Genomic DNA, 24,645 nt, shown 5'->3' on the forward strand with positions numbered 1-24,645 from the left:
CCTCACAGCAGCGAAAGCAGCGACGATGACAACGCGAAAAATGCGTACTTTCAACCGCGCTGGTGGGAGAGCGTCGAAAACGTCAGCACGAAAGAGCCACTGGCTGATTGAAACGGGACCAAGCGCGGCAGAGCAACTGTCTCAGCGCTGTCACTGTTCTCAAAGCGGGTGGTGCAGGTTTCTTTGATGATGGGAAGAGAGCTGCTGTGGCTACACGGTTTTCTTGAAAACTCTTTTCTAGTTCGTGTGCCTTTCACAGGTATACGCATTGCATATCTCTTATTAAGCTGGTGTCCTTTTCTTCAGCAGCGCTTTTGGGTACCCAAATGACCTCAATCCCCGTTATGTTAGTTTTTGCCCATGTGAGCAGCTGATGGGATGTAATTATGTGGCGTTCGTAGGGAATTGTTAAGGCGGGCTGTGCGAGCACAATCAAGAACTACTACGACTACTGCTACTACTACTGGTGCTACTACAAAAACTACTACTATAACTACTACCAGTGCTACTGCTACTACTACTTCTACTATTACTACTACTAGTACTGCTGCTACTACTACTACTACTACTACTACTACTACTACTACTAAATACTTCAGCGTATTCAGAACTTGCAATAGTACTCTTACATATTTCCAAAATGATGTCTTCTTAGAATCTGACAGGGTAAGTTACTGGGTGAGTTGGTTCTGATATTCCATGACTACAGTACAACGAACAGGACAAGAAAAAGGACACAGGCAGGGACATAACACGGCGCCTACTAACGACTGAAATCTTTTCTAGCTGCCAGCTTGAATAAATACCTAACCGGTGGCCAAAAAATGGAAAGTAATGGGCACAAGTAATGGAGCGGAAACACAAAAATTCAATAAAATAATAAAAATAAACAAAGCACACGTGTGTCAACATTCACATTCGAGGTAGCGTTTTTCTTTTCCTGACAGTAATACAGATGGTGCGCTTATGCATTCTTCCGGGAGCCTTGCTATCATGTGTGCTTCCATGATTTCCCTTGTCTGAGAATCGCGGTTCCTACCTATCACAACGCACTCGTTGTACAATGGCGCAGGCATCGTTGTCATCCTCGTCATAAACACCATCAGTTTTGCAGTTTCTACAGTGTTTCGCGACGCAGCCAACGATAGGCCCACGTGCGACATTATAATCATGCTATTTTAATCATTCGTTGATACATCGGCCGGTTTGGCCGATGTATTGCTTCCTACATGATAACGGCAAAGAGTAGATGACTCCCTCCTGGCAGGGGACAAATTGTTTTGCATGCCTTTTCAAAGAGCCGCGTGGTTCCCTGTTGGCCGAATTCACTTTCTTTACCAGGCTGGACAATCGGATAGGTGCCGGAAACACAACTTCGACTCCCACATGCTTCCCAATTCTCTTCAGGTTGTACGAGACCTGATGCAGATATGGCACAACGGCGACTTTTTGGTTTTCTCCAGTTCAATTTTGCTGTTGACATCACACTTCAACTTTTTCTGCAGTTTTTCTGCGACGGAGACCAAGACTTCTGAAGATTTCTCATTTTAACGCACGAAGTACCACTTAATGATTCCATCAAATTTTTAGATCTTTCACTTCAGGACACTTCATCCCATGTATGTTGGGCTTCTGAGCCCCGTGGTCAGAAAGCCATCCTGCCATATTCATCAGCTCATTCGAAGCTCGTGAAAACAGCAATTGTGCATTCAGTTTTTGACAATGTTGTAAAGAAAACATGCGAGCACAGGTTGGAGCACCGTTTCCATAACCAAGTAGAACGTTTGACACAGGCCGGTTACCCTCACAAGTCTTGGTCTCCGTCGCAGAAAAACTGCAGAAAAAGTTGAGGTGTGATGTCAACAGCAAAATTAGTTTAGATGGGTCATTAAAAAGCAAAAAACTATTCATGAAAAAAGCGGAGAGGGTCGAGTGCAGACTCGTTCGATTGACATTGAATGATCCTTGTGGTTCGATTTTCATTCACACTTAGTAAAAACCCGAGTTTTGATTTCAGCATGAATGAAGCCACGGTTAGCGAGCTGCTAGTTCCGTCATGTGTATTAGTTTCCAGCTGTAACTGAATTTTGGCGCGCATATTAATCTGTATGGTTGTGACGTGTTCAGGTATAAATTCTCTATGCTCTATGGAGCAGCTTTGCCTCAAAACTTTCTCAGTGCTGACAAGGAGCCGTCCATTACGTTCTACACCGCCTCGTGACGCAGTCTTTCAAGAAGAAAGAGGAAAAGAACCTGTGAACATTGACTCTTACCGTGCAAGGCACCTAAGCACAGTGTCATGAGTTCCATGCTAGGGACGAATGCAGATGCAATAACGCCCGTCCATAGAAAAACGCTTCCGATTAGTCCAATCTCAAACACAGTCAGAAAGCGCTGGAAAAGCGTCACGACGAGACCTGAAAACCAAAGAAGTATAGTCGCACGTGAGATATATAGTGACCAGGGACAAAGAAGTCAATGCGACTTACAGAACACTGAATTGATGCTGGTTTCAGCAGCATGCTACGTGTTAGCATGTTACTCAGCTTAAGTTTCAATATTTTGCACTCGCAAAGATTCACAAAGGATGAGTGCTGCAGGTAGGTAGAGGGGAACATCGCTCCATCAGTATCAGTTGCATAGGCCTAAAATCCCGGTATTACTGTAGGCGGAGCATGAGTCTTCGCTGCACTTTTAGATAACAAACGTAAAAGAGGAATTGCGGTTCGGACTAGCTCAACTTACTTGGCAAACCAGAGTAAGAGGATTGATTGTAAATGATTCAATGTTACGTGCTCACGCGGCTTATGTAGTGGTTGCAGCAGTACAAAGAAGCTCTTATTTTAATGAAATATATCCACCTCATGATAAGGAAGAGAAATTAATGAAAACAATATAAAAGCACTGCGCAGAGAAAAAGTGGCAGTTGAGGATGCACTAGAGGTCTGTCGAATCACTGTCGAGGTATTCTGCAACAAAAATTTGTTACTCGCATTACGCTGTGTCTTTGGATTTACAGCGTACGTGAATCACACAAGAATGCTAACCAAATGCCAATCCTTGAGAAAAGCAGTTCAAATGCGCGAAAAAATTTAGAGAAGTCAGCCTACCGTACGTTGCATACAAGCTAGTAGCCAATAGAATTAGGGCCAACTTAGACTTCAGTGAACCACAGAAACAGGTTCATTTTCACAAAATGCTCGGATAGACCAAATAAGTATCATCAGTCAATTGCACAAGAAATTCTCAGAATAATACCAGCGCTTATAAATAGCCATCAGAGATCACGAGATAACAGTTCATTTCAGCGAAATGCCCGTAGTCAAGTACATGCTGCGTAGAAATATGATAGAAAATATCGGTCGATATTAAAAACCAACTATTGAGTTGTAAAAGAAAAGTGATGAATTATCAATCAGCATTGATGTTAGGAAGCAAACATAATCTCTTCACAGCTAATCGCAATACGTTTACAAGTGGTAGTCACAAGTTTTGCTTGGAGACAGCTAGGGATACAAATAAGCCAACTCCATAGAAATCTCAAACACGCTGATAACTGCACAGCGATGACACTCAGGGTAGGAAGTGCCTAGCTCGATTGGCGACCAAACATCCTAAGGAGAGCAGTGGGACAAAAAATTATATTTTTAAAATCGACGTAGAAGCACTATCGCTGCTGTTATACAGCGTGCGACGAAGGATGACGATGAAAAACCGGACAAGGAAGAGGCTACACAGAGAGGGTGCTGGGTATATTATGAATCGAGCTGCGCGACTTTGCACCCATTTCCACACCGCATGTTCGGTGCTCGAGAGAGTGTCAGATAAGGCAGTTAAGTGGCTAATATTAAGACTTATCTGGCAACAGGTTTAAAGTGATGCGAATTTTTGTCTGCAGAACTAGAGAGAGCAAAGAATGACGATGTTTCTCCGAAAGGCATTGAACTGCAATACTGGTTGTTAATCAAAGCTTTCCATACCTCTTCTAGTCGTTCTCTTCTTAACTGGAGAAATACTGTAAGACATGCAAACGCCTGTTATACGGCCCATCTTAAGTCGGGAATAAACCCCATAAAATAAACTACCGACCAATCGCAGTATTTTTTGCATTTACCGTTTAATAGAGAAAATCGTGCAGCAGAGTACTGTGTGCTTCTGTGAGAGATTCGCTATGACTAATTCTGGGACATTATGGCTTCCGTCGTGATCTAGTACAGTAGAACTTCTTGGGAATTGTTGCGAAAAGCTTAATATAGAATTCTTCGTTTGCTCTTGCGTGACGCTCTTGCATATCTTTTTTTATTTGTATCTGTGCTCACGCCTGCTTGGACTCAAGCGACTCCGCACTATTAAACAAAATTAATAAATAAATATGCGGACCTTACTTAACATTTCTCACGTTTAGGGTGTGAGAGTCATAAATAACTTCAGTGATTTCAAAGTTCTCAAGTGTGGCATGCCATAAGGCTCTATGTCAGGACATTTTCTTTAGATATTTATGTCCATGCTTCTGTGGATCTCAGTCCCAATTCTGTACTTTACCAAAGCGCTGATGACGCGGCACCGCCTGTTCCACATGAGCCATAAAATAAAAATTTCGAATTTATAAAAATGGATGTTACGTAAATATACGATTATATGACTGGTTTTCAGGTAGGCGAATTTTATAGTAATAAGCAGAAGACTGCTCTGGTTTCTTCTAGAAAAGATTATTTTAAGCGAATCGGCTATTCTGCAAGGTACTTTCTCTTCTTTGTGCGAAAGCGTTCCTCTAGGTATCCACTCTAAAACAGTCAAATATCTGGGCATATAATTCAATGCAACATGCCCTGGGAAGTTAATCTTGAGAATCTCATCAAGCGTCGCTATGCAACTTATATGTGTCTGTGTGCGACATAAAATTTAATACTTCATTTAGTTTGTGCAACCTTCTGTTCAAGGCTGTAAGAGAGGTTATTCTAAGGTACTGTACGGTGTCACTGCATATGGCACGTGTCCATTGTCAGAGTAAGTCCGATCGATTGGTCACAGCAAAGAATCACCGCAAACATTTTGTATGGAACGTGTTCGGAGTTCCTAGACAGCCCCAAGAATATGTACGGAGCTCATACGTAATTTTTTCAAGGCTTATTTATGCACGTAATAATTTGCAGAAACTACTTCTGAAATAAATTACCATTTCCTGGAAACAAGGATAGAGTACTAAGAAAAATAATCACTTTCAAAGATACACACAAACTACGCAAAATGTTCCGTTAGTTCTAAAAACACTTCTATTTTAATCATCTTTCCATACTGTTATTACATCTGCTTAAAGGCGTCAGATCTGAAGTAAAACCCTATGTAATTATGCAAAGAACGCTCCAAATGCGGGATTGTAATGGCTGCTGAAAAATAGTCTATAACGTTTACTGCCATGCCTTGTAAAGCTTGGCTGTCTTTGGTGCGTAAGTTAAACCTGTGTATTAGGTCACTTATTTCGCAGAGTGTGCAAGTTTGATTACTATTCCTATTGAAGCGTGTTTGTTTTGTGCTTTGTTATACTGAGCTCCGTGTTTTATATATTTTTCGTTTCTATATATGTTACAATCTATGTTATTTGTCACTGCTGAGAGTGCACTCTGTATGATTGCCGTGGTCCGCACGCAATCGCAGTTTCTTTCGTTTCCGTAGGTACACATATTTTCATGTATGATTGTGACAAATGTATGTGCATGTATGCATGTAAAGACCGTTTAGGCAGCCTCACCAGAAAACAGAGAACAAAAGTTGTGATTCAGACGTTATTCCTGCACCGTTTAATTGGCAGCCTTACCTCGCCTTTCTACACAACAGTGTATTGCACCGAGTGCAACAGATGTGTGTTCAGTCGGCCGCGTAAACTTTCCTGAACTTCACACGTTGACCAAATCTGTAGAAACGTCGCCTCTTGCTAGGAGGCGTTTGTGCCGCGGTCAGTGAGCTTGCACCTGTGTCAGCAGGTGATTGTTTTGTCGTTGCCGTGCTTTTTTGGGACATCCTTCGACTCTATTTAGTTATATTGAGTTCAATAGCGCAAACGCAGCTAAGGCTACGATGCGCTAAACATGGGGTTAGAGTGTCTTGTATTTAAGACGAAGTTCGGGATATGTGTAGCTCGTTCAAAACTCTGGCTTCCTTGAGCAACTCAAAGATACGTCAAAAATTAATAATTGCTTGATCAACTAAAAGCACTCAGGGATGTAATGAGATTTATTCATTGTGATGTGTTAAAAATACTTGTTCTCAGTTCTTCAAGCTTTTTACAAGAAATTAATATGTGGTTTACTGTGTGTTCACTGCCACACATTTTGAAGAGAGGTGTCTTCTTTTGTCAATAAGAAGTTGTGGTTGTGTGTAAGGAGTGTCCGTTCTGTGCACAGACGGCATAAAATAACTCTCGTAAAAGGTTTTGGCTGTCTAAATATTTTATTTCCCTGAAATTAGGCTTCCAAAGCTCAGTTTTTTGCTCACCTGATCTTTACATTCAGCTTGACACTTAATGCAATGTTTAATGTAAAATAACTGCAAACAATTCCTGTGTGGTACGTTCACTTGTTTTATTTCAACAAACCGGGCTTGTGCAGCCCATGCATCTGCTTTCTCATTGCCAAAAATTCTAACAAGGCTAGGGACCCTGCAGAATCTAATTGCAGGTTTTTGTGTTGCCACTTTAGCTATAATGCCGCGAATCTTTGTAGCGTTTGTTTGTTGCGTTTTTTTGTTCATGCTTCAAGGCTGCCGGCCCGCCGCTTTATCGCTTCGTTTGTGACGCAAGACGCGCCTAGAATTATCTAGATTGATCGCATCCGGACGGAGTCGGTTCTACTTTGTGCCAGAAGGTTCTAGTAACTTCTTAAGCTTTATCTCGAATGCTCGTTATCAGCTTTAAAAAGAGCACGGCCGACAGCGGCGGGCATTCCTGTCCGACGACCGCCGAGCACGCTTGTTGCTACGCCGCCGCCGAGTGATTCAGTTCTTTGCGGGCGCAAGTCAGCCCGAATAAAGAGTTCCGTTTCGAAGACATCCTCGTTGTTTTCCTGTTCGCCGGACTGCAGTCACAGCTACTTGACAATATTATGTATGATGTCTCCTATTAAAGCTTCAGCTGCATTTCTTGCATGCAGTGCTGTGAACATACTCAGGGAATCAGTGTAGGTAATGCGATTTTTTTATTTCTTAGTTTACGACTAGCTTTAAAGCCACAAAGATAGTTTAACACTCCGCAGTAAAAAACCGATGCACACTGTGGCAGTCGCATCATTTTTTCACTTTAGCTTGCTTTGAACTACTGCACTTCCAGCATACGTTTGTGTTTTTTAGCCATCAGTGCAAAATTCAGTGTCTTATATTTTTCCTCCACTGCAAATAATTCTTGTAGTACATGTTTCTGTGGCGCTTGTTTTCTGTGCGAATATGTCAGTGAGAAGTCAAATGCTGGTGGGAGGTTGCACCGTGGCGGCAAATGGAATGTCTCGGTGGAATGTTAGGTAGAGCAACTGCTAAAGCTAACTGCTAAAGCATCGTAATAAGCTAACAAAGAAGTTGCTAAGTGCACGAACAGCATATTACTCATCTTTGCTGGACACTGATTGCCGTCAAAACAGTCTGTTATGCTCGAGGTTGAACATCATCCTTAATCGCGGTCACTCTCATAAGCATTCAGTGAAATTACAAATTGATGGAAAAGAATTATCCGGTGCGAAACTAGCTGATGCTTTAACCAAGTTTTTCAAAAGTATCGCTTCTGCTCGCCCTATATCCTCTCATGCTAGTAAATATGTTTCCACTTATATTAACAACACAGTAAACCTTCAACCCGTAACAGTGGATAAAATCATGTCAGTTATAAAAGCCTTAATGAACACTAGCAGATCTAACATTGATGGTTTTCACGTATACCCAATCAAACATGCAGTTGAGATTATTGCCCCAATCCTCACCATTTTTTTAACAGTGTGTTTAGAATCAGCAATTTTCCCAGCCAAAATGCAGTGTGCAAAAGTTGCTGTTCTGTACAAAAAAGGAGATAGTAATGAGCTGGGATATTGCAGGCTGGTATCTATTTTACCGATCTTTTCAAAGCTGTTTGAATAACTTTTGTATTCAATGATGACAAATTTCATTGAAAAACATAATCTGTTAACACCACACCAGTTCGGTTTTCGTAACAACAAATCAACTCAATTAGTGTTGGCAGAGAAAAAATAATATAGATTAACGGCGTTTGAAACGAAAGCAATAGTTGTTGGAATTTTCGTGGACTTTCTAAAGCCTTCGATTTAGTTAACTATAACATTTTGCTCGAGAAATTATGTTATTGTGGCACACGTGGACAGGCGCTAGCTCTTATAAAATCCTACTTATCCAATAGAACTCAGATTGTGAAAATAGCTACCTTTACATCGAAGGCTAAAACATTGCATTGTGGAGTGCCGCAGGGAAGTATTTTAGGACCTCTGTTTTTTAAACTCTATCTGCATGATATAATCACTATTAACCCCAAAGTAAAATTTATTATCTCTGCAGGTTACACTAGTATTCTTTTGCTGGCAGGAATATTAATCTTCTTGTTAAACAATGTAACAGTGCAATGAAATCGTTAGAGGAATGGTCAAGAGTAAATGCAATGAAGATAAATTAAAGCAGAACAAAAGCGATTATATTCAGGCCGAAAAACAAGCACATATTTCCGCATCAAGATATCATAAACTCACGATGCATCGATTTAGTTCAGAATTTCAAATGTCTGGGTGTCACTTTTTCCGCAAACCTGTCCTGAGATAATCACGTCAAGTTTGTTCTAAGCAAAATAAGTCAAATAACTGGTGTACTAAGTATGAGAGAAGCCAACAGCCACAGAAACCAAGGGACAGAGGGGATTTTTAACTTTAGCTATTTATTTTGCGCTGTTGTTCGATTTAGAATATTACTGAATATGTTATCGATTAAAGCTAATTGATTAGAAAAACAGAAGAAAAAACAACCACATGCCGCCGGTGGGATCCGAACCCACGACCTCCGAACTACGCGTCCGGTGCTCTACCGCTGAGCTACGGCGACGGCTGTCAAATCTTCTGCTTTCGGGGGTATTTATGGTTTGGTTTGGTTTTATGGGGTTTAACGTCCCAAAGCGACTGAGGCTATGAGAGACGCCGTAGTGAAGGGCTCCGGAAATTTCGACCACCTGGGGTTCTGATTACAAATAACCTAACCTTGAGAGTGCTCATCAGCGCCACCCACGTTCTTAAGCGGCGGACGTAGCACGTCCTGAGTTACCGCTGATGTGACGTAGAACGTCATCGAACGGCGAGGGTGGAAGCTGTGTGAGAACCCTCTTATGCTTCCTATGGCGTCAAGGCTGCCAGAACCGAGGCCCTCGCTAAGCAATTAAGCAATCAAGAGAAGGTAATGAAGTCGTTTAAGATATATCCTTCCCGTGCGCATCAAACGTTTGCTTTATTATTCACTCATTCAAGTACACTTGAACTACTGTCAATCAGTATGGGGATACACAAGATTCACTAATATAGACCACACCCACCTGTTACAGAAAAAGTATCTCCGACACACATATAATGCTTCATATACTGCTTCAACATCAACTTTGTTAAACAACTCTGGTGTCATTCCAGCTTACAATCTGTATAGATATCGCTTAAGTCATGAACATGAAACAAGAAACCACAGTAATATCAATAATATACGTAACCTATCCCAATTGCAAAGTTACATTACACGACACTTCGAGGATTGGTCAGTGCCGATGTCACGTTCAAATTACGGGAAACATTGCCTTAGCTACACTATACCAACGCTTTTGAATTATTATCATTCGGTCCGTTCTGATCTCTTCACGGCAACATACATGGACCTCCGGCAGATGTATTTGGTCTCTATGTAATGTTGTCTAGCCTTGCTGTTGTTTTCTATTGCATTTGTAGCAGTAAGTTCCGTGCTGTTTTCGTTTAGTATGAGTACTATATCTGCCTCATGTTAAATATGTACAGGCGCGGCCATAAGTAAACGGAGCACTCTATTGCGTTCGAAGTGAAATCACGCTTTCTCTATTGGTAAGGAAGTAGCGTTATTTGTCTACAAGAAAGCCCACCAACCTCCTCTAACAGCATGCGCGTACCACTGCTGGAAATTTCAATTAGGTTACGCGTGAAAAATATTCGAAGACAGTTGCGTGCTCCGTTTACTTTTGTCCGCGCCTGTATGTATATGTTTGGGTATCAAGATTATGTTTGCATATGTGATGCTTCCACTCTGCCGAAATAAGGGATTGTGGACCCGTCAAGCTGCCCAATGACAGCTTTTATTCTACAATTCCCCCATCTGTATTTGATGGCAAATAAAAGATTTCATTTCATTTTATCTCCAAGCAGTTATCTTCAAATCACAGTCCTGTTGGCCTGATAAAATGTGGCTTGTTGAATAATTTTCGGATCCGGACTCCGTTCTTTTCCGAAACATCTCCGCAATGTCATTGTCACGAAATTTCACGAGGTATGTGCGTGTCAGTGCGATTCTTCTCCTCTCTAGAACGTGCTCATTAGGATCAAGGCAAAGGCTGTATACCGGAGATGTTCTGTATGCTCCAGATGATAGACCAGGTGATAGATCAAGATTATAAGCAAGTTCTAATCGTTTCAAGTAAGATGCTCTTACTTAACTATATACCACGCACCCATAACCTACCTTAGAGCTCACCAAACCTATAGATTTTCAAACAAAAATGCTCTAACGGCCCCCATAGTTTTCGCGAAAGCAATCTTACGGGTAGTGTGGTTTGTTCAGGAATAGATTAGGTAGATTAGGATTGATATGTGCGCCTCGCCTCAGTGAACGCATAAGAGTTACAGCTTTTGAGCCGAAAATTTAACTTAATTTCTCCCTGCCCAAAAACTAGTTTATATAGTATGATTTGAACCTCTATAAAAGGCGGATATGCTGGAGGAAGTGCATACTATTTGCAGGTAATCTCAGTAAACTGAATACATTGTGAACTTAGGAATTATTTTAGCTAAGGAGCTAATATTTAAAATGAAGAGTGTCGTACTAAGATTACACCCTTGAGGTTAACATATAAAACTTTAAAAGATGAAGTTTGAACTCCGCCTCTATTTATACGTACTAGGTCACTCCTATTACTATTTTTTTCCTGTAAGCGCTTTTTAACTTGATTGTCTTGCTTGTAAATTTTCAATTTGGATCTGTATTTTGTTTGAATCAACAAATGTGCTTCATTTATTTATGTTATTTTCTCTTGATGCATTATCATCACATTTCTATGTTTTGAGAGAAGCCAACAGCCACAGAAATCAAGGAGCACAGGGGATTCTTTTTTCCAAATAAATCGATTTATTTTTTTGTGGTGTTGATGTTTTGTTGTTCCTGCCTGTAAGTGAAACTGATTTTATGACTCGTGCTAACTTCATTTCAACACACTTCTGCATATTTTTGCAGTAATTATTTTGTGAGGAAGAAATTAATAATCTACTCATGTTATATTTTCGTTTTTTTGTGAATTAAGAGACATATCGTTTCCTTGTTTCCGTGATGCTGTCTAGTGTATAAGGGACTGCGGCACTGTAAAGCTGTCCAGTGTGCCAGCTTTTACTGCTGCCCTCCCGCGTCATGCATATGGCGCCAATAAAACATTATTATAGGTACGCTGCTCTCTTGGATGAAAGCCATAGAAAGAGTTGCTCCTAGGCGGACATCGAATGTGCGGTTAGCCAGGAAATCATTGAAGCAATTAAGCATCCGGCCACGAATGCCTAGGTCTGCTCGGGTCACGAAGGATAGCGAACCTCCACGTGGAATCACAGCCTTCTTCAGATCGAGGACCCCGATACATTGCTGCTTGTGCATAACCGCCTCCCGGATGGTGTTTTCTAGGAGGTCAAGGCATGAATGGGTGAACATGCTTTTGTAGCGAAAGCCACACTAGGCTAGCAGAAGCGCATTTCGCGGTGCCTGCCAGCGGCCACTACTGCGCGTGCGCCGCTACCAAGGCAAACAGTATAATGGCAACCATGGCGCCGCTCGCACTGTCAATCATAAGAAAAGAAAAGAATAAGGAAATTGGGGTCTAGGTGGGAATTGAGACCGGGTCGACGGCGTGCGGGAGGTGGATATTGCCACTAAGCTACGGCAGATTGACGTTTGAAGCTGAATAAAGGCGTGTATAGTGAATGCACAGCTCTTAAATAACACGTCTTCGAGATATGTATCAAGGGCTACATGTGTAAACATGAGCATGCTAATAACAGGTGTCGCAATCAAGCGAGCACCAAATTTCCTCCGTTTCCGGTAAATTTCCCCCGTGCTTGGCGTGTAGTAGAAGCGCCATCATGCGGCAGCCACTGATCACGCAGGTTGCGGACCACGCACAGCTTCTGCGCCGCGTGAAAACGAGGCGAGAAAGGCTAAGCGGGCGGTCGAGACGCCCGAAGAACGCGAGGAACGTCTTGCGAAAAGACGCCAGCAAGCCACTGAATGACAACGACGATGTGTCGCTACCGAAATGTCAGCACACGAAACTGCGTTCGCTACGTATACCCTTGTGTAGCTGAGCTGAGCCACCGCCAATGTTTTTTAAAATCCACTTTGAGGCAAGTTTCAAAGTTGCCGGGATTCAAGTACGAAGCTATGTCTGATGCAGAGAACACTGTCGAACATTTTCGCAACACAGCTGATGACGGCTATCGGCTAGTAACTGCTAGGTCTCGTTGGTGGTTTTGCAAGTTTCAGAAAACGTACTATGACCGTTTTTTTCCACGCCTATTTATTTTTCTACTACCCAAACTTTATTAAAAAATCTCCTTAGTGACTCTACGGTAGCCCGTAGAGGTGAGCAAGCATAGTAAAATGCACATTGACTGTGCATTTTACTGTCTTTCGCTGTCTTTTACCGGAGGATATTATACTAATTCCTAAAGTGTGATAAGCTAGTGGAAGCTCTCAAGCATGTCGGCTCCAGCTGAAAGTTTCTGTTTTTCTGCAGTTGCTTTGTGCTTGTAGAATGTGTATATGTACTCAGACAAACTTGAGACTTTAGCAAAATGCTCGCACCATGTATTGGCCTGTTTTTCTTGGGATGTTTGATTACAGGGTGCTCTCAGCAACGCAAATATGAAACGAGGATGGTCACCAGTGAACTTGAGAGCTTGTTCCATTTTCTTTGAGGGTATTGAACTGTTTATGGAGGATAGATATTTATGAAAGGAAATTATCGATGTGTTTATTCGAATGTACCGTGCTCTACCCTTAGTCCTCTTGAAGATAAGTTCTCTGCCGTGGGATATCGACGAAAAGCGCCCCAGGCTTTGTTTTGCTGGCTTTTTTCTCTAATGTGTATTCTTGTGTCCATGACACTTAGTGCTTCTTCTTGCAAATCCTTTTGCAAGTGGCATGGCCATTGTTGTGGCCGATATTATACAGTTCGTAAAACGTTCATTTTTTGCCTATGCTCAGCACTTCGGGAATTTTTTTTATGAAGTATAATTTATTTTCAAATGTGACCGGTCAGGGAGGTAAAGTTTTCGGCGCCGTAGTCTTGGCAGGATGGCATGAGTAGGCTATGATACGTTGATTAGAGCAAGTGGGTGGTCACATCTCAGGAGATACACCCCATTCAGAATAAATAAAAAGGGGTGCTAATGCGAAAGTGATATCGAGGAAGCTCATTTTTATTTATTTTGGGCAAAAATATGTAGTCTGTTTCGTGTTCAAAAGACACATGTTTTGCGAGGATAAAATCTTCAATATTTTGGCGCCTAGAGTCACAGCTTTAGCTTCCCCAAAAATAAGAGTGACAAGTAAAATCCCTCACTACCAAATCCGGCACTGGCAGTTCATCAATAAGGTCTTCTAGATCTGGGACTGTTAATGTGAGATGTGTAGGAAGGTAGAACATATTCATATTGTTTTCAACCAGACGATCTGACCGCAACCATCCGAAGTTTTGATTTAAGTTTAATTTCGTGAGCAGGGGCTCCGTTTTGAGTGAGAACAGCGCTTCGTCCTAAGAGTGCTAGAAGTTTGCGATGAGAGGCTAGTTGGTAAGGCATTCTGAAGACATAACATGGTTACATAAGTCATAAAATGGAAGACATAGTATGGTTACGAAGAGAAAAAGGACGGCTCCGGACTTGCTTTAATGCTGGCCGATAAGGAAGGCGGCTTTGTGGTCATGTCTGAGAAGCTATTTCGTGAGAAGGCCTCTTTAGCTTTAAGGAAAAACTTCCGTCCTTCGACTCAAAAGCCAAACGAAGCCAAGGCCAAGGCGGTAGCTCTTCTTGAGAACTTAAAACTTGAACACCTGAAGAATGAATTCGACAAGAACAAGATCCTTTTTTCTCACGGTATTCTTCAGTGCAAAGAGCCACAAACCGGAGCGTCCTTTTGGAGCCATCGTGACGGAAACAGGTACTTGGCAAGTAATTGTAAGCAGGTACCTGCAACGACACCTAAAGAGCCTGGCACCTGAAGATCCGTACAAGATCAGTAGGTCTGATAGCTTGGTGAAAATGTTTAGTGAGAACTCGTCCAGTATCAACTCAGGTTTCTCAATAGACATTGAGGAACTGTTCTATTCAGTGCCCCACGACACGTTGTTCCTGGCGGTCCGCAACTGCATCGAACGTTCGGGGGTGGTGTCCTTCCAGAAAACTTGCAGCATTTCAATCGATGGTTTTCCTGAATTGCTGAAACTCTATCTTTCTTCTATCGTTGTAACTTTTAAGGACAAGTTTTATTTACAACGGCGAGGTATCTGTATAGGTTCGAGCGTGGCGCCTATTTCAACTGAGATATTTTTAGCTCGTTGACACTGAACTTTCGTGCGTTCTCACTGATGACCGGATCACGCATGTGGTCAGATACGTTGACGATTTTCTAATCCTTTTGAATATCAACCCCTACGATTGTCTACAAATGATGACGAATGAAATTTTAGCGTCCTTCAAATCCGCAGCCACTAATCTGAATTTTACTTTTGAGCTCCCGGAAAGCTCTTGTTTGTAGTTTTTAGACTTAAAATTGTTTTTTCATACAGAGGGCCATCTATGCTGGGCCTATTTACCAGCATCTAGGAAGGCTCTTTTAAATTATGGTTCTTGCCACTCAAAGCTCGTAAAAAGGAGAATCGCAACCTCAGGTTTAAGATCCTCGCTTCTGAAGTCATGCCCACACATGGTGAAATGTAGTTTTACAAGTCAAGCAGATCAGCTTTACTCTGCGGTTTTTCCTCCTTCTCTTCTGAAGGTGTTGCAGAATCTTTGCTGAAAACCCTACGGTTGAAACGAAACCAACAAGAACTCACTGAAAGCAAGAGGAGGTAGTTTGAAGTCCTTCCTTATGTGCACAAGACCTCGCACGGTTTGGAGAAGGTGGGAGGGAAATTTGGTGTCAACGTGTACTTTTCCGCCCCATGTAGACTGTCTAGTTTATGCCGATTAACAAACAATAACCTGCCAAAAAAAGTAGAGTGGAGTCAACCACAGACCTAAGATGTTAGCCTGTAAGATGGGAGTTACCTACGAGATCTCATTCAACTGTGGTTACGTATATGTAGGGCAGACGGGGCGCTGCATTAATAAACGCCTTCAGGAGCACAATAACTCTTTGAGCCAGCACGGAGGGCGGCATTTAGCAAGGCGCTGCTAGTCTTGTGAGATCAATTAAACTAAGAAAAAAGTATTTTGTACGCCGCTTTTCAGGCGAACAGAGATTATAGGCGGCGCGAAGGACAGGAAGGCACGCGAGATTTTTGAAGCTTGGCAAATTGCTAAATATGGTGCTGAAAAATGTGTTAGTGAGGCATCAATTCATCTGTATCAGAAAGAACTTGACTTTTTGGGTTGATAGGATAGGGTACTATTGCTTTTGGTGTCAAGTTTCGTTGCGCATGTGTTCCTCTTGAAGGAAGGTCGTTTCGTTCAGTAAATCAGTTGTTAGTCTACGCTCGTCCTGTCTGCATCTTTTCTGTGTCCTGTCTCCTGTGTAGTTTTATGTCTTCAGATCGTTCTAAGAGTCACTGCTTGCTCGCCATTGCGTTGGAAAGTGTTATTACTGCTCAGGATATTCTCATGTTATGGACTAAGATTGGTTTCCTGAAGACAAAGACAAGAAAACATTGACCCTGGAATATGTGGGATGTCAACGTAATTTTTGAGCAGTCCTCTACAGTTCCACTGTAAAAAATGGCACGTTTGCATGCTTATAGGCGGGAATAGAGGGAATTTACTGCGTTTATGGGACCAATAGGGTTCTCTTTTTTTCGCTTGAGAGAGCTGTTCCACCGCTGCCAAGCGTACGGACTGTTGATTACATATATCACCTGACTATAATTACCCTGCTTCTAATGTTTCAGGCTATGTACTGGATTTAAATTTCAGGGCAAGGTGTTAGTGAGGTTTTTTATTCTCTTTCCTGTTTTTGATTCGATGCGCTTTGCTTGCTTCTTGGTCAGCGAGCCCTTCTTGCATTTCTTCTGTCCAACGAGGAAAATTACTCTCAGAGGTCACCACGGATCGTGTTTAAAGATCTGTAAGTGGGAATTTGCCCTATGGTCAAAATGTTTGGAAGTTTCGAGTTCAGAACGTTGTTTTGCAGTTCTAGTAGCAAATTACCACTAGTCATTTTGGTTAGTTTCTAATCTGGGCCCGAAAAGTCTGTCGAAGACTTTGACACTATGAAGGGGGACTAAACTCTTGGTGGCTTTTGTCATACTTCACTCTTCACTGTATAGTATATCGAAAACGTTTGCTTCTTCTTTTGGAAAAAATTCCTGCCTCGTACCCCCCGCTTTTGTGAGGGCGACCAATTTGCTGGAAGTGGCAGCCATTAAAACAACTATTGTTCGGCTGTGGTAAGAGTCACAGAACATGAATCCAAACGAGGGGATGGGATACGAACTTACAAGTAAGTCCTCCCTACGCCAGCTGTACAGCACCACATTATGAGAATAAAGAATAACTGCGCAAAAAGAACTGGACAAGAGGCTTTTTGCGCAGTTATTCTTTGTTTTATAATGTCGAACCAACTAGCCCCTCACAGCACTCTTCTAGAGTACAGCACCACTATAACGAAATATGGGGCAACTCAGGGTAGCTTCTCCGCACAAAGTCAACCCTAGGCTCTAGGAGAAAAGCAAAAGCCGGAAAAGGGAGGATGAGGCAGGAGAGCCGTGAGAACGAAGATTGGAAATTAAAAGATGCAGGGGAGGATAGGGAAAGCCAACTGCCGAGTTCCCCCGGACGGGTCAGGCCGGAGGTGCCGTCTACAGAATGGTGGGGCAAATTTGGTGTGGTGCCTTCGCCGAGGGTACTTAAATGTCAAAACTCTCGGCATCGAGCTCAATCATCGGGAACCCCTTTTCCCGCACTCTGCGCTGCCAAGCACGGCTAAGCAGGTGCGCTCGGGTTCGTGGTGACACACTACTCACCAACATTGCTCTTTGGAAACGTCCCTTATAATGATTGGAGAGCCGTGGTCTCGTAGCTCACAATCCCCTACGTGTTACAGATGCCCCTGCGGAGTGGTTCTTGAACAGACTCCCCCAAAGGACATTGAGATCATGCGTATATGCTATAAGATATTTGCATACAAGGGAATGTTCTAAGGTTACTTGTGATCTTTTTGTACTCATGGGAATCTTTAGCTTGTGGAAGAGCTGCACGTACACCGAAGGATCTCTTCACAGAAAAAGCGTGCTTTGGTGCAGCAGGTATACGCTGCGCAAGATCGACCTCCTGTTCGGGTCCCATGTACTACAAAAAAGCCGAAAAAGCCATCCTACTGTATTACTCGATGCATGTGTGCGTCTACTGAAATTTTATTCGCACGCGAAGTGGTAGCAGGATGCTGGTGTGAGCTTGTATGTATGATAGTTTCGGAGATTCGGCCCGGATAAGTAAGGCTAGAAGTCTGTCAGCGTTGTTCTCCTTCCACCCAATGAAGAAAAATAAACAGTAGCGATGGCGCAGTGGTGTAATGCACTGCACAGCGAAGCGATCTGTTCGCGCCGCCCCGGGTTCGAGAGCCACTCGCGGCCGTGAAGTGAATTATTTCAGTTTATCTTATTTTTTCTCGAGCAGAGTTCGACAAACAACGGCGAAATCGTGAGAGATGCCATAATACTAGCCGACTTAACCGCCATCGGGTGTCGCCACCTGATCATGGCCCTGCAGAGAATTCGTGTTCCCCGGATAGAAACAATGCAGCGCAACTGGCATAAGCGGCAGGAAGTGACAAGGCGCAGAAGCTGCGCTCTTCGATGCTTGCTGGCTCAATCTGTTAACTGGATCACGCCCTTGACATGCGGGCTACATCACGCTTAGCTTTGGTTTTTGTTATTTACTCCTGGCGGCAATCAGAATAACGGAAGGAGTGGGTGATGTGGGTCGCGCTCTTGACACGAAAAGTACGTGTGGTAACGAGTTGTTCTATTTCAGTTTTCAGCACGTGAGACGGTGGTCACATTAAAGGGCTCATCATCTGAGAAAAACACATCAGTTATGAAGTCAAAGTGCCTCCGTTAATCCGACAGCACTCCCTCGGGTTCTCTTTTTCAACAGCATTATACCAGTAAGAGCACTCTGAGCATCGTTAAAACTTGTTGCTTTGATCAAATCAGCGTCCTGCATTTACCAGGCATATAACTCGTGCTTCAGGGTAGGATTATTTGTAATCTTTATTTATATATATCGCGCCCTATAATCATTAACTAACAACTGGGTTCTGAGAGTATCTGATTGCATAAGGCCGCACAGAACTGAGATATGGCCTCAACGTCAATTAGAAGACACTTGTTGACTTAAGGCCACCATATTGCTTGCCTATGTTGATGGGGATATCACTACCAGAGAAACATGTTTTTATTAATGCTGAACAACAGACAGCAACCGAACTTTTGCCCATCTCGGGGGAGGGTAATGATGTCTTGTTAAGTGCAAAGATGCTGGCACGGCGGCCAATCGTAGGAGGTGCTATACTGTGCCTCGGTGCTACAAAAACTAAAAAGCGTAGTTCTCCAGAGTACAGAGCGAATTCACCAGTCTCATATGAACCTCTTAAGAAAAGAAGTGAGAAATGCGGGAAACTAGCAGGCACCGGTCGCGGTGAGTCTCACGCGCTGAGGGAAGGCTGGCAATTTTATCCTTTTTCGTGGATCACTATGCCAAGGTTATCAGTGGCTTGAGAGCAGACGATAAATTGGGTTGCCATTTTGTTATACGTGTGTATTTTCATTTCTTGATTTGCTTTTGCCCTGAAAACATATGTTCTGAATACAGGGACATACCCGGCGCGCATCGTCTGCTTTACGCTGTTCGCTGCGTTCATGTGCTTTCATACACTCCGTGGACGGTGCTCGGGAAGTTTTCTCATTTTAATTAAGCGAAATGAAATTGATTTTCCTTTTTCCGATTTCTCTATGCACTTTGGGCTTGATACGTGCCAGAATAGTAGTGCCAGTGTACAATGGTTTGCATTTGTTAGCCACTGCATCCTTCTATAGGCTGAGTAGTGGTGACTAAAAAAAAGAGGTAGCCTAAGTCGAAGATAGCGCAGCGAGCTATGAAAAAAAAAATGATTGATGTAGCGTTAAGAGACAAGAAGGGCTATCACGGAGGGTCAGTGATCAAACGTGGGTTAATGACATCGTAGTCGGAATCAAGAGGAAGAAATGGGCTTGGGCAGGGCATGTAATGAGAAGGCAAGATAACCGCTGGCCCCTAAGGGCAACAGACCGGCTTACAAGGGAAAGGAAATGCAGCAGCAGGGGATGGCGGAAAGTTAGGTGGGTGGTTAATATTAAAAAGTTTTCAGGGATAGAGTGACCGTAGCTGGCCCAGGACAAAATTAATTGGAGAGATATGGGAGAGGTTTTGTCCTATAGTGGGCGTAGTTGGGCTGGTATGATGATTATATATGCTCATACAGGATGCCTTTTTTATAGTTTTTCACATCCCTCTTGTGTTCAACGAGCCGCTCATTGACACATCCGAAGCAGCAAAGGTAATTGGCCCAATATAGGCAATAGATGGTTTCAGTGTGGTCCTCTGTAGGGCCGGCCTTTGCGAAAACATTTTCCACTCAGGGCCGATTAGCTGTTATTTTGAGGACCTTTCCGTCTGCAAAATGTACAGCTTTTGTCAAAATTTAGGAGCCCAGGGGGTTTGCTTCTGAGCCACACTGTGTGGTTCGTAATGCATCTCCAGCGCTACAAATTTCCTGAAGGTAAAAAGATTTTCGGTCCTGCCTTCTCCAATGGGTAGGGCTGCCAAGAATGCTTCAGGAGTCCCACTACAAGGCTTAGAAGCAAACCCCCTGGGCTCTAAACTTTTGACAAAGACTGTACATGCACCCACAAGAGAGGCACACGGCATTGGTGGAGCATTCGACGCACTGTTTTCCATCTTTCTTTTCATATTCAACGCGGTTCTTCGCAAGACCTGTACCGATGTTTAATAGCTTAGTAGGAGGGGAGAAAAGTACTTTTACGTAATTAATGCTGCACGTCACGTGGGCTTTCGTAAACGGTCAGGACGCCGAGGGTCAGAGAGCGACCACACCCCTTCGGGTACAAACTCGAAGTCCGTTAATATAAAACAAGAAGCCGCATCCAGTAGTGAGCCCAGAGGGCACCACTAGTCAGTCGATACGCGACGACCACTGCACCTCCCCCTTTAGCCACAAGTTCAAGTAGTTCGCCGGAATGACATGACGGCCGGTACGAGTGCGCACAACAGTTTACCCATTATTACGTAATGAGTATACGCTGCTGTCACAGGTAGTGACTCATATGCTGCTGCCACTTGTATTTGGCGATGAGGATGAAGAAGTGAATCAACTGGTGACTTTACACAAATAGAACTAAGTGTCTGTTTCTGCTACTTCACTGTGGAACTGTTCCATGCTCCGTTTCGAGTACGAAGGACCTTGAACGGTAATTACGGCTGAAAGTTGTAGCACGCACATGATCTGGCCGCATCCAGACTTCTTCATCAGCTTGAAGTGGCCAAAAATCTGTGGCTCGATGCCGTCTGTCAAACTACTTAGCATTCTTTTTCTTGTGAGGTTCATCTATGACCGTTACCTCCTTCCGTTCCGACCGGTGCGGTCAAGCTGCCTTTCTGTGCTGGGGACTTGTGTTCTCAGTCGCCTTCCTATGAGAAGCAGAGAAGGGCTAAAACTGCTTACTCCTGGTGTGTCTCTATAGCTGAGAAGACCCAGGTGAGGATCATTCGCCTTGAGGAGGAGGTCTTTCACAATGGGAATCATCAGTTCCGCCTCCCCATTAGGATGTGGGTAATGAGGGCAACTGGTGATATGTTTGAAAGCAAAGGCGGTAGCAAAGATGTCGAATTCACGTGCAGAGAAAGGTGGACCATTGTCAAACTTCACCTCTCGCAGTACCCCGTGACGGGCAAAGAGGCTTTTCAGTGCATAAGTAACAATCTGAGCTGTCGTTTTTTTTAAATGTCACAACCTCTGGGAATTCTGAATTGCAATCAACTATCATTAAGAAGTTTTGGTGATTCAGATGAAATAGGTCCAAGTGAAGAACTTCCCAAGAACGACCAGGGAGGCTGCAAGGGTGAATGCTTCCGCGGGACTGATTATAGTACAGGCGCAGTTTTCACAACTGGTGACGGGAGAGGCGATCTCAGTCGTTATGCCAGGCCATTATACGGATTCACAAGCGAGGGCCTTTTTACGACCCATGCTTTGATATTGTAACGTGGCGGCCAGCCGAAGAATGAGGCGTGATGAACCATGAGCAAGAGATGATTTAATGGCCGCTGGCCTAGCGCGAGCGCTCCGTCCCGCGCCACTGCCAGCTTCGTCTTCGTCACACTACCCGGGGGCTCCGAGCGATCGTCCCGATCGGTGACGAACAGATGCGCGAAATGGCGATGGTCTTGAGTGGAGGGTTGAACAGTATATACAAGATGGTGCAGTGCTGGCCGCCACAGTGGATGAGATGATCGAAAGATGAGTCCCGGTCCACGAAGCATCCGGGCCGGAGGGTGCCAGGAGCTGACGGCCGAGGTCCTTGGACGCACCGGATGGCAGGGGCAGGGGGGCGATGTCTTCACGTGTGGGTCTGGGGTCGGTCGGGTCTCGGGTCGGTCGGGTCTTGGGTCGTCGTGTCTTGTGGTCCGGGCGGGGGACGGGGCTGGGGTGAGCGGCGAGGTCGGATCAGGTCGGGCGGGCTGGGGCATGGCCGGGCGGCGCGGACCAGGCACTCACGACCGACGCCCACGGCAGGCGCAGGACACCGAAGCTCCGGGACCAGGATGGCGATGAAGGGACCCCAGCACCTCACACCAAATGTAACGGGGCGGCCAGCAGAAGAATGAGGCGTGATGAACCATGAGCAAGAGATGATTTAATGGCCGCTGGTTTAGCGCGAGCGCTCCGTCCCGCGCCACTGCCAGCATCGTCTTCGTCCCAATATCCTTCATTTATAAGTATCAAGACTACTGACCTCAGTGATAAATACATACCAAGGTGAATGCCTTCAAGAAGGTTATCTGAAATACATAATTTGATACGCGAAGGGGAATCTTTGACTTGTTGGGCCAGCCGTGCTGGCAAAAAGATATGAGCGTACTGCCCTCTCCGTCATAACTTCATGCTTTCCTCAAGCTTTTATGTTCACTGGCAGCACTTCTGGAGCGGAAGCTTCGACTCCTATAGTAAACGTTCCACAGTGTCTATTGAATGCACCTGGGCAGGGGTGCGAGACAATGCATGAGCTGAGGCCAACAATTTTCTAGAGACGTACAACCCCTGGAACTGATAAGACATAGTCTTGAGCCTGAGGCTTGGTACCGTCGGAGGAAGAACATCAAGGTCCATCGTGCCAACCGACGTGAGAGAATGATGCTCAGTCTCAGCAGTGAAAGTGATGCCTGTGATTTCAATTTCAATTTCAATTTATTTCGGACATAAATACACGATGTGAAATATGTCCACGAGGTAAGTTAAAAGGAGACTCCTGTGTCTCCTGGCGAGGTCTTCACCCCGGACGTACACCTCTGACAGCTGGCACAGAATCACTAAAAGTACGTTGGACACAATGATAATTACAAAGCTAACTACACAGGTATGCGCACAAGAATGAACACATGTGAAGATATTGGAACAAAATTATTTGTGAAGAAGGTTATACAGTTACTAAAGTGTTCGTAAAAATCTTTGCTGAAGTATTCCACAAGGTAACAATACATCAATTTCAATCACGCGATTTAAACCACAGGAAACCTCAATGGGACATGAGGAGAAAGCTATTATACATCTGAAGGAAGGAGAAGTAGCTTTACTTGTTTTTTAAAACGTGGTATCGTTACGTTTTCTTTGGCAAGTGTAATTAAGTATGGATATGCATAACACAACGCAATTATTTGATTCTGTATAGTTTTAGTACCATAGTTCGTTCTTGGTATTAACCCCGTCAATGAAGTAGTGCGTAAGTTGTATGGTACGTCTGTGTTTAAGTATGTGTTTGAAAAGGCGGCATAATCAAGTTTAATTTCGCGGAAAATCAATGTGGCTAAGCAAAATTTATAGAGCTGTGGAAATGGTAATATGTTCAACTTATCGTACAGGAAATTTGTTGATGATGATTGTTGAGAAGATATCATTTTTAAGGCTCCTTTTTGTAAGAAAGAAAGACGCTCAGAGTCTACTTTGTTGCACGTTCCCCAGACTAGAAGGCAGTATGTCAGGTGAGAGTGGATAAATGACAAATACAGTTGTTTTCTAACACGAAGCGGCAAAATATCTTTTAGTCTGTATATCATGCCAAGAGATCTAGATAACTGCACTCGGATAAAATTTATGTGCTCAGACCAACCAAGGTCAGACCTGAAGAAGACTCCTAGAAATTTACATGAGTTTGCAGGCATTATTTTGTAATTATTAATGCTCAACTTTATGTCATAGAGTAGTGGTTTGTTTTTTGGACGAAATATTATTAACTCTGTTTTCTTTACGTTTAAGTTAATCTTATTTACATTAACCCAAATGTGAAGCTCGTTAAGCCAGATGTTAGCACGCTGCTGTATCAAGGGAAGGTCTGCACCTGTAAAGAAGACGTTAGTGTCATCGGCGTACATTGCAATGACAGGGGTAAAAGGAATATTTGCAATATCACTGATGTATAAAAGAAAAAGCTAGGGACCCAAAATTAATCCTTGTGGGACTCCAAATTTTATGTCCCCCAAGCTTGACCTGAATTCGTGAAGCTGTGTATATTGCACTCTGCCTGCAAGGTAGCTCTCAATTAATGTAAGTGGCAGCCCACGGATGCCGTATGCGGTCAACTTTTGAAGCAAGATTTGGTTTTTAATAGAATCAAACGCCTTTTTTTGAGTCGAGAAAGATCCCCACAGTAAAAAGACGGTGTTTATAGTTGTCAAGGATGTGTTCTTTTATTTGCAGTAGCGCAGATTCAGTCGATTTTCCGGACTGAAATATAAATGATGTTTAGTGATTACGTATGTCTTTCGCTTGAACAAACTCATACAATCTTTTATAGATAAAACGCTGTGCTATTTTCGAAAAAAGTGGCAGTACCGGTATTGGTCTATAATTGTTGAGGTC

At 43.4% G+C, this 24,645-nt stretch overlaps 1 protein-coding gene across 1 annotated transcript in view; it reads right to left on the bottom strand.

Moving 5' to 3' along the window:
* LOC149344656 (uncharacterized) overlaps positions 1 to 24,645 on the bottom strand; it is a 45,644-nt gene that overhangs the window by 8,322 nt on the left and 12,677 nt on the right. Inside the window, exon 3 of the mRNA XM_089542652.1 lies at positions 2,274 to 2,417. Within this exon, the coding sequence (XP_089398778.1) occupies positions 2,274 to 2,417 (144 nt within the window). The remainder of the gene's footprint in view (positions 1 to 2,273; positions 2,418 to 24,645) is intronic.

The sequence above is a fragment of the Amblyomma mixtum genome, chromosome 5 (genome assembly GCF_055824585.1).
Source record: "Amblyomma mixtum isolate Tamu chromosome 5, ASM5582458v1, whole genome shotgun sequence".
Taxonomy (NCBI): Eukaryota; Metazoa; Arthropoda; class Arachnida; order Ixodida; family Ixodidae; genus Amblyomma; species Amblyomma mixtum.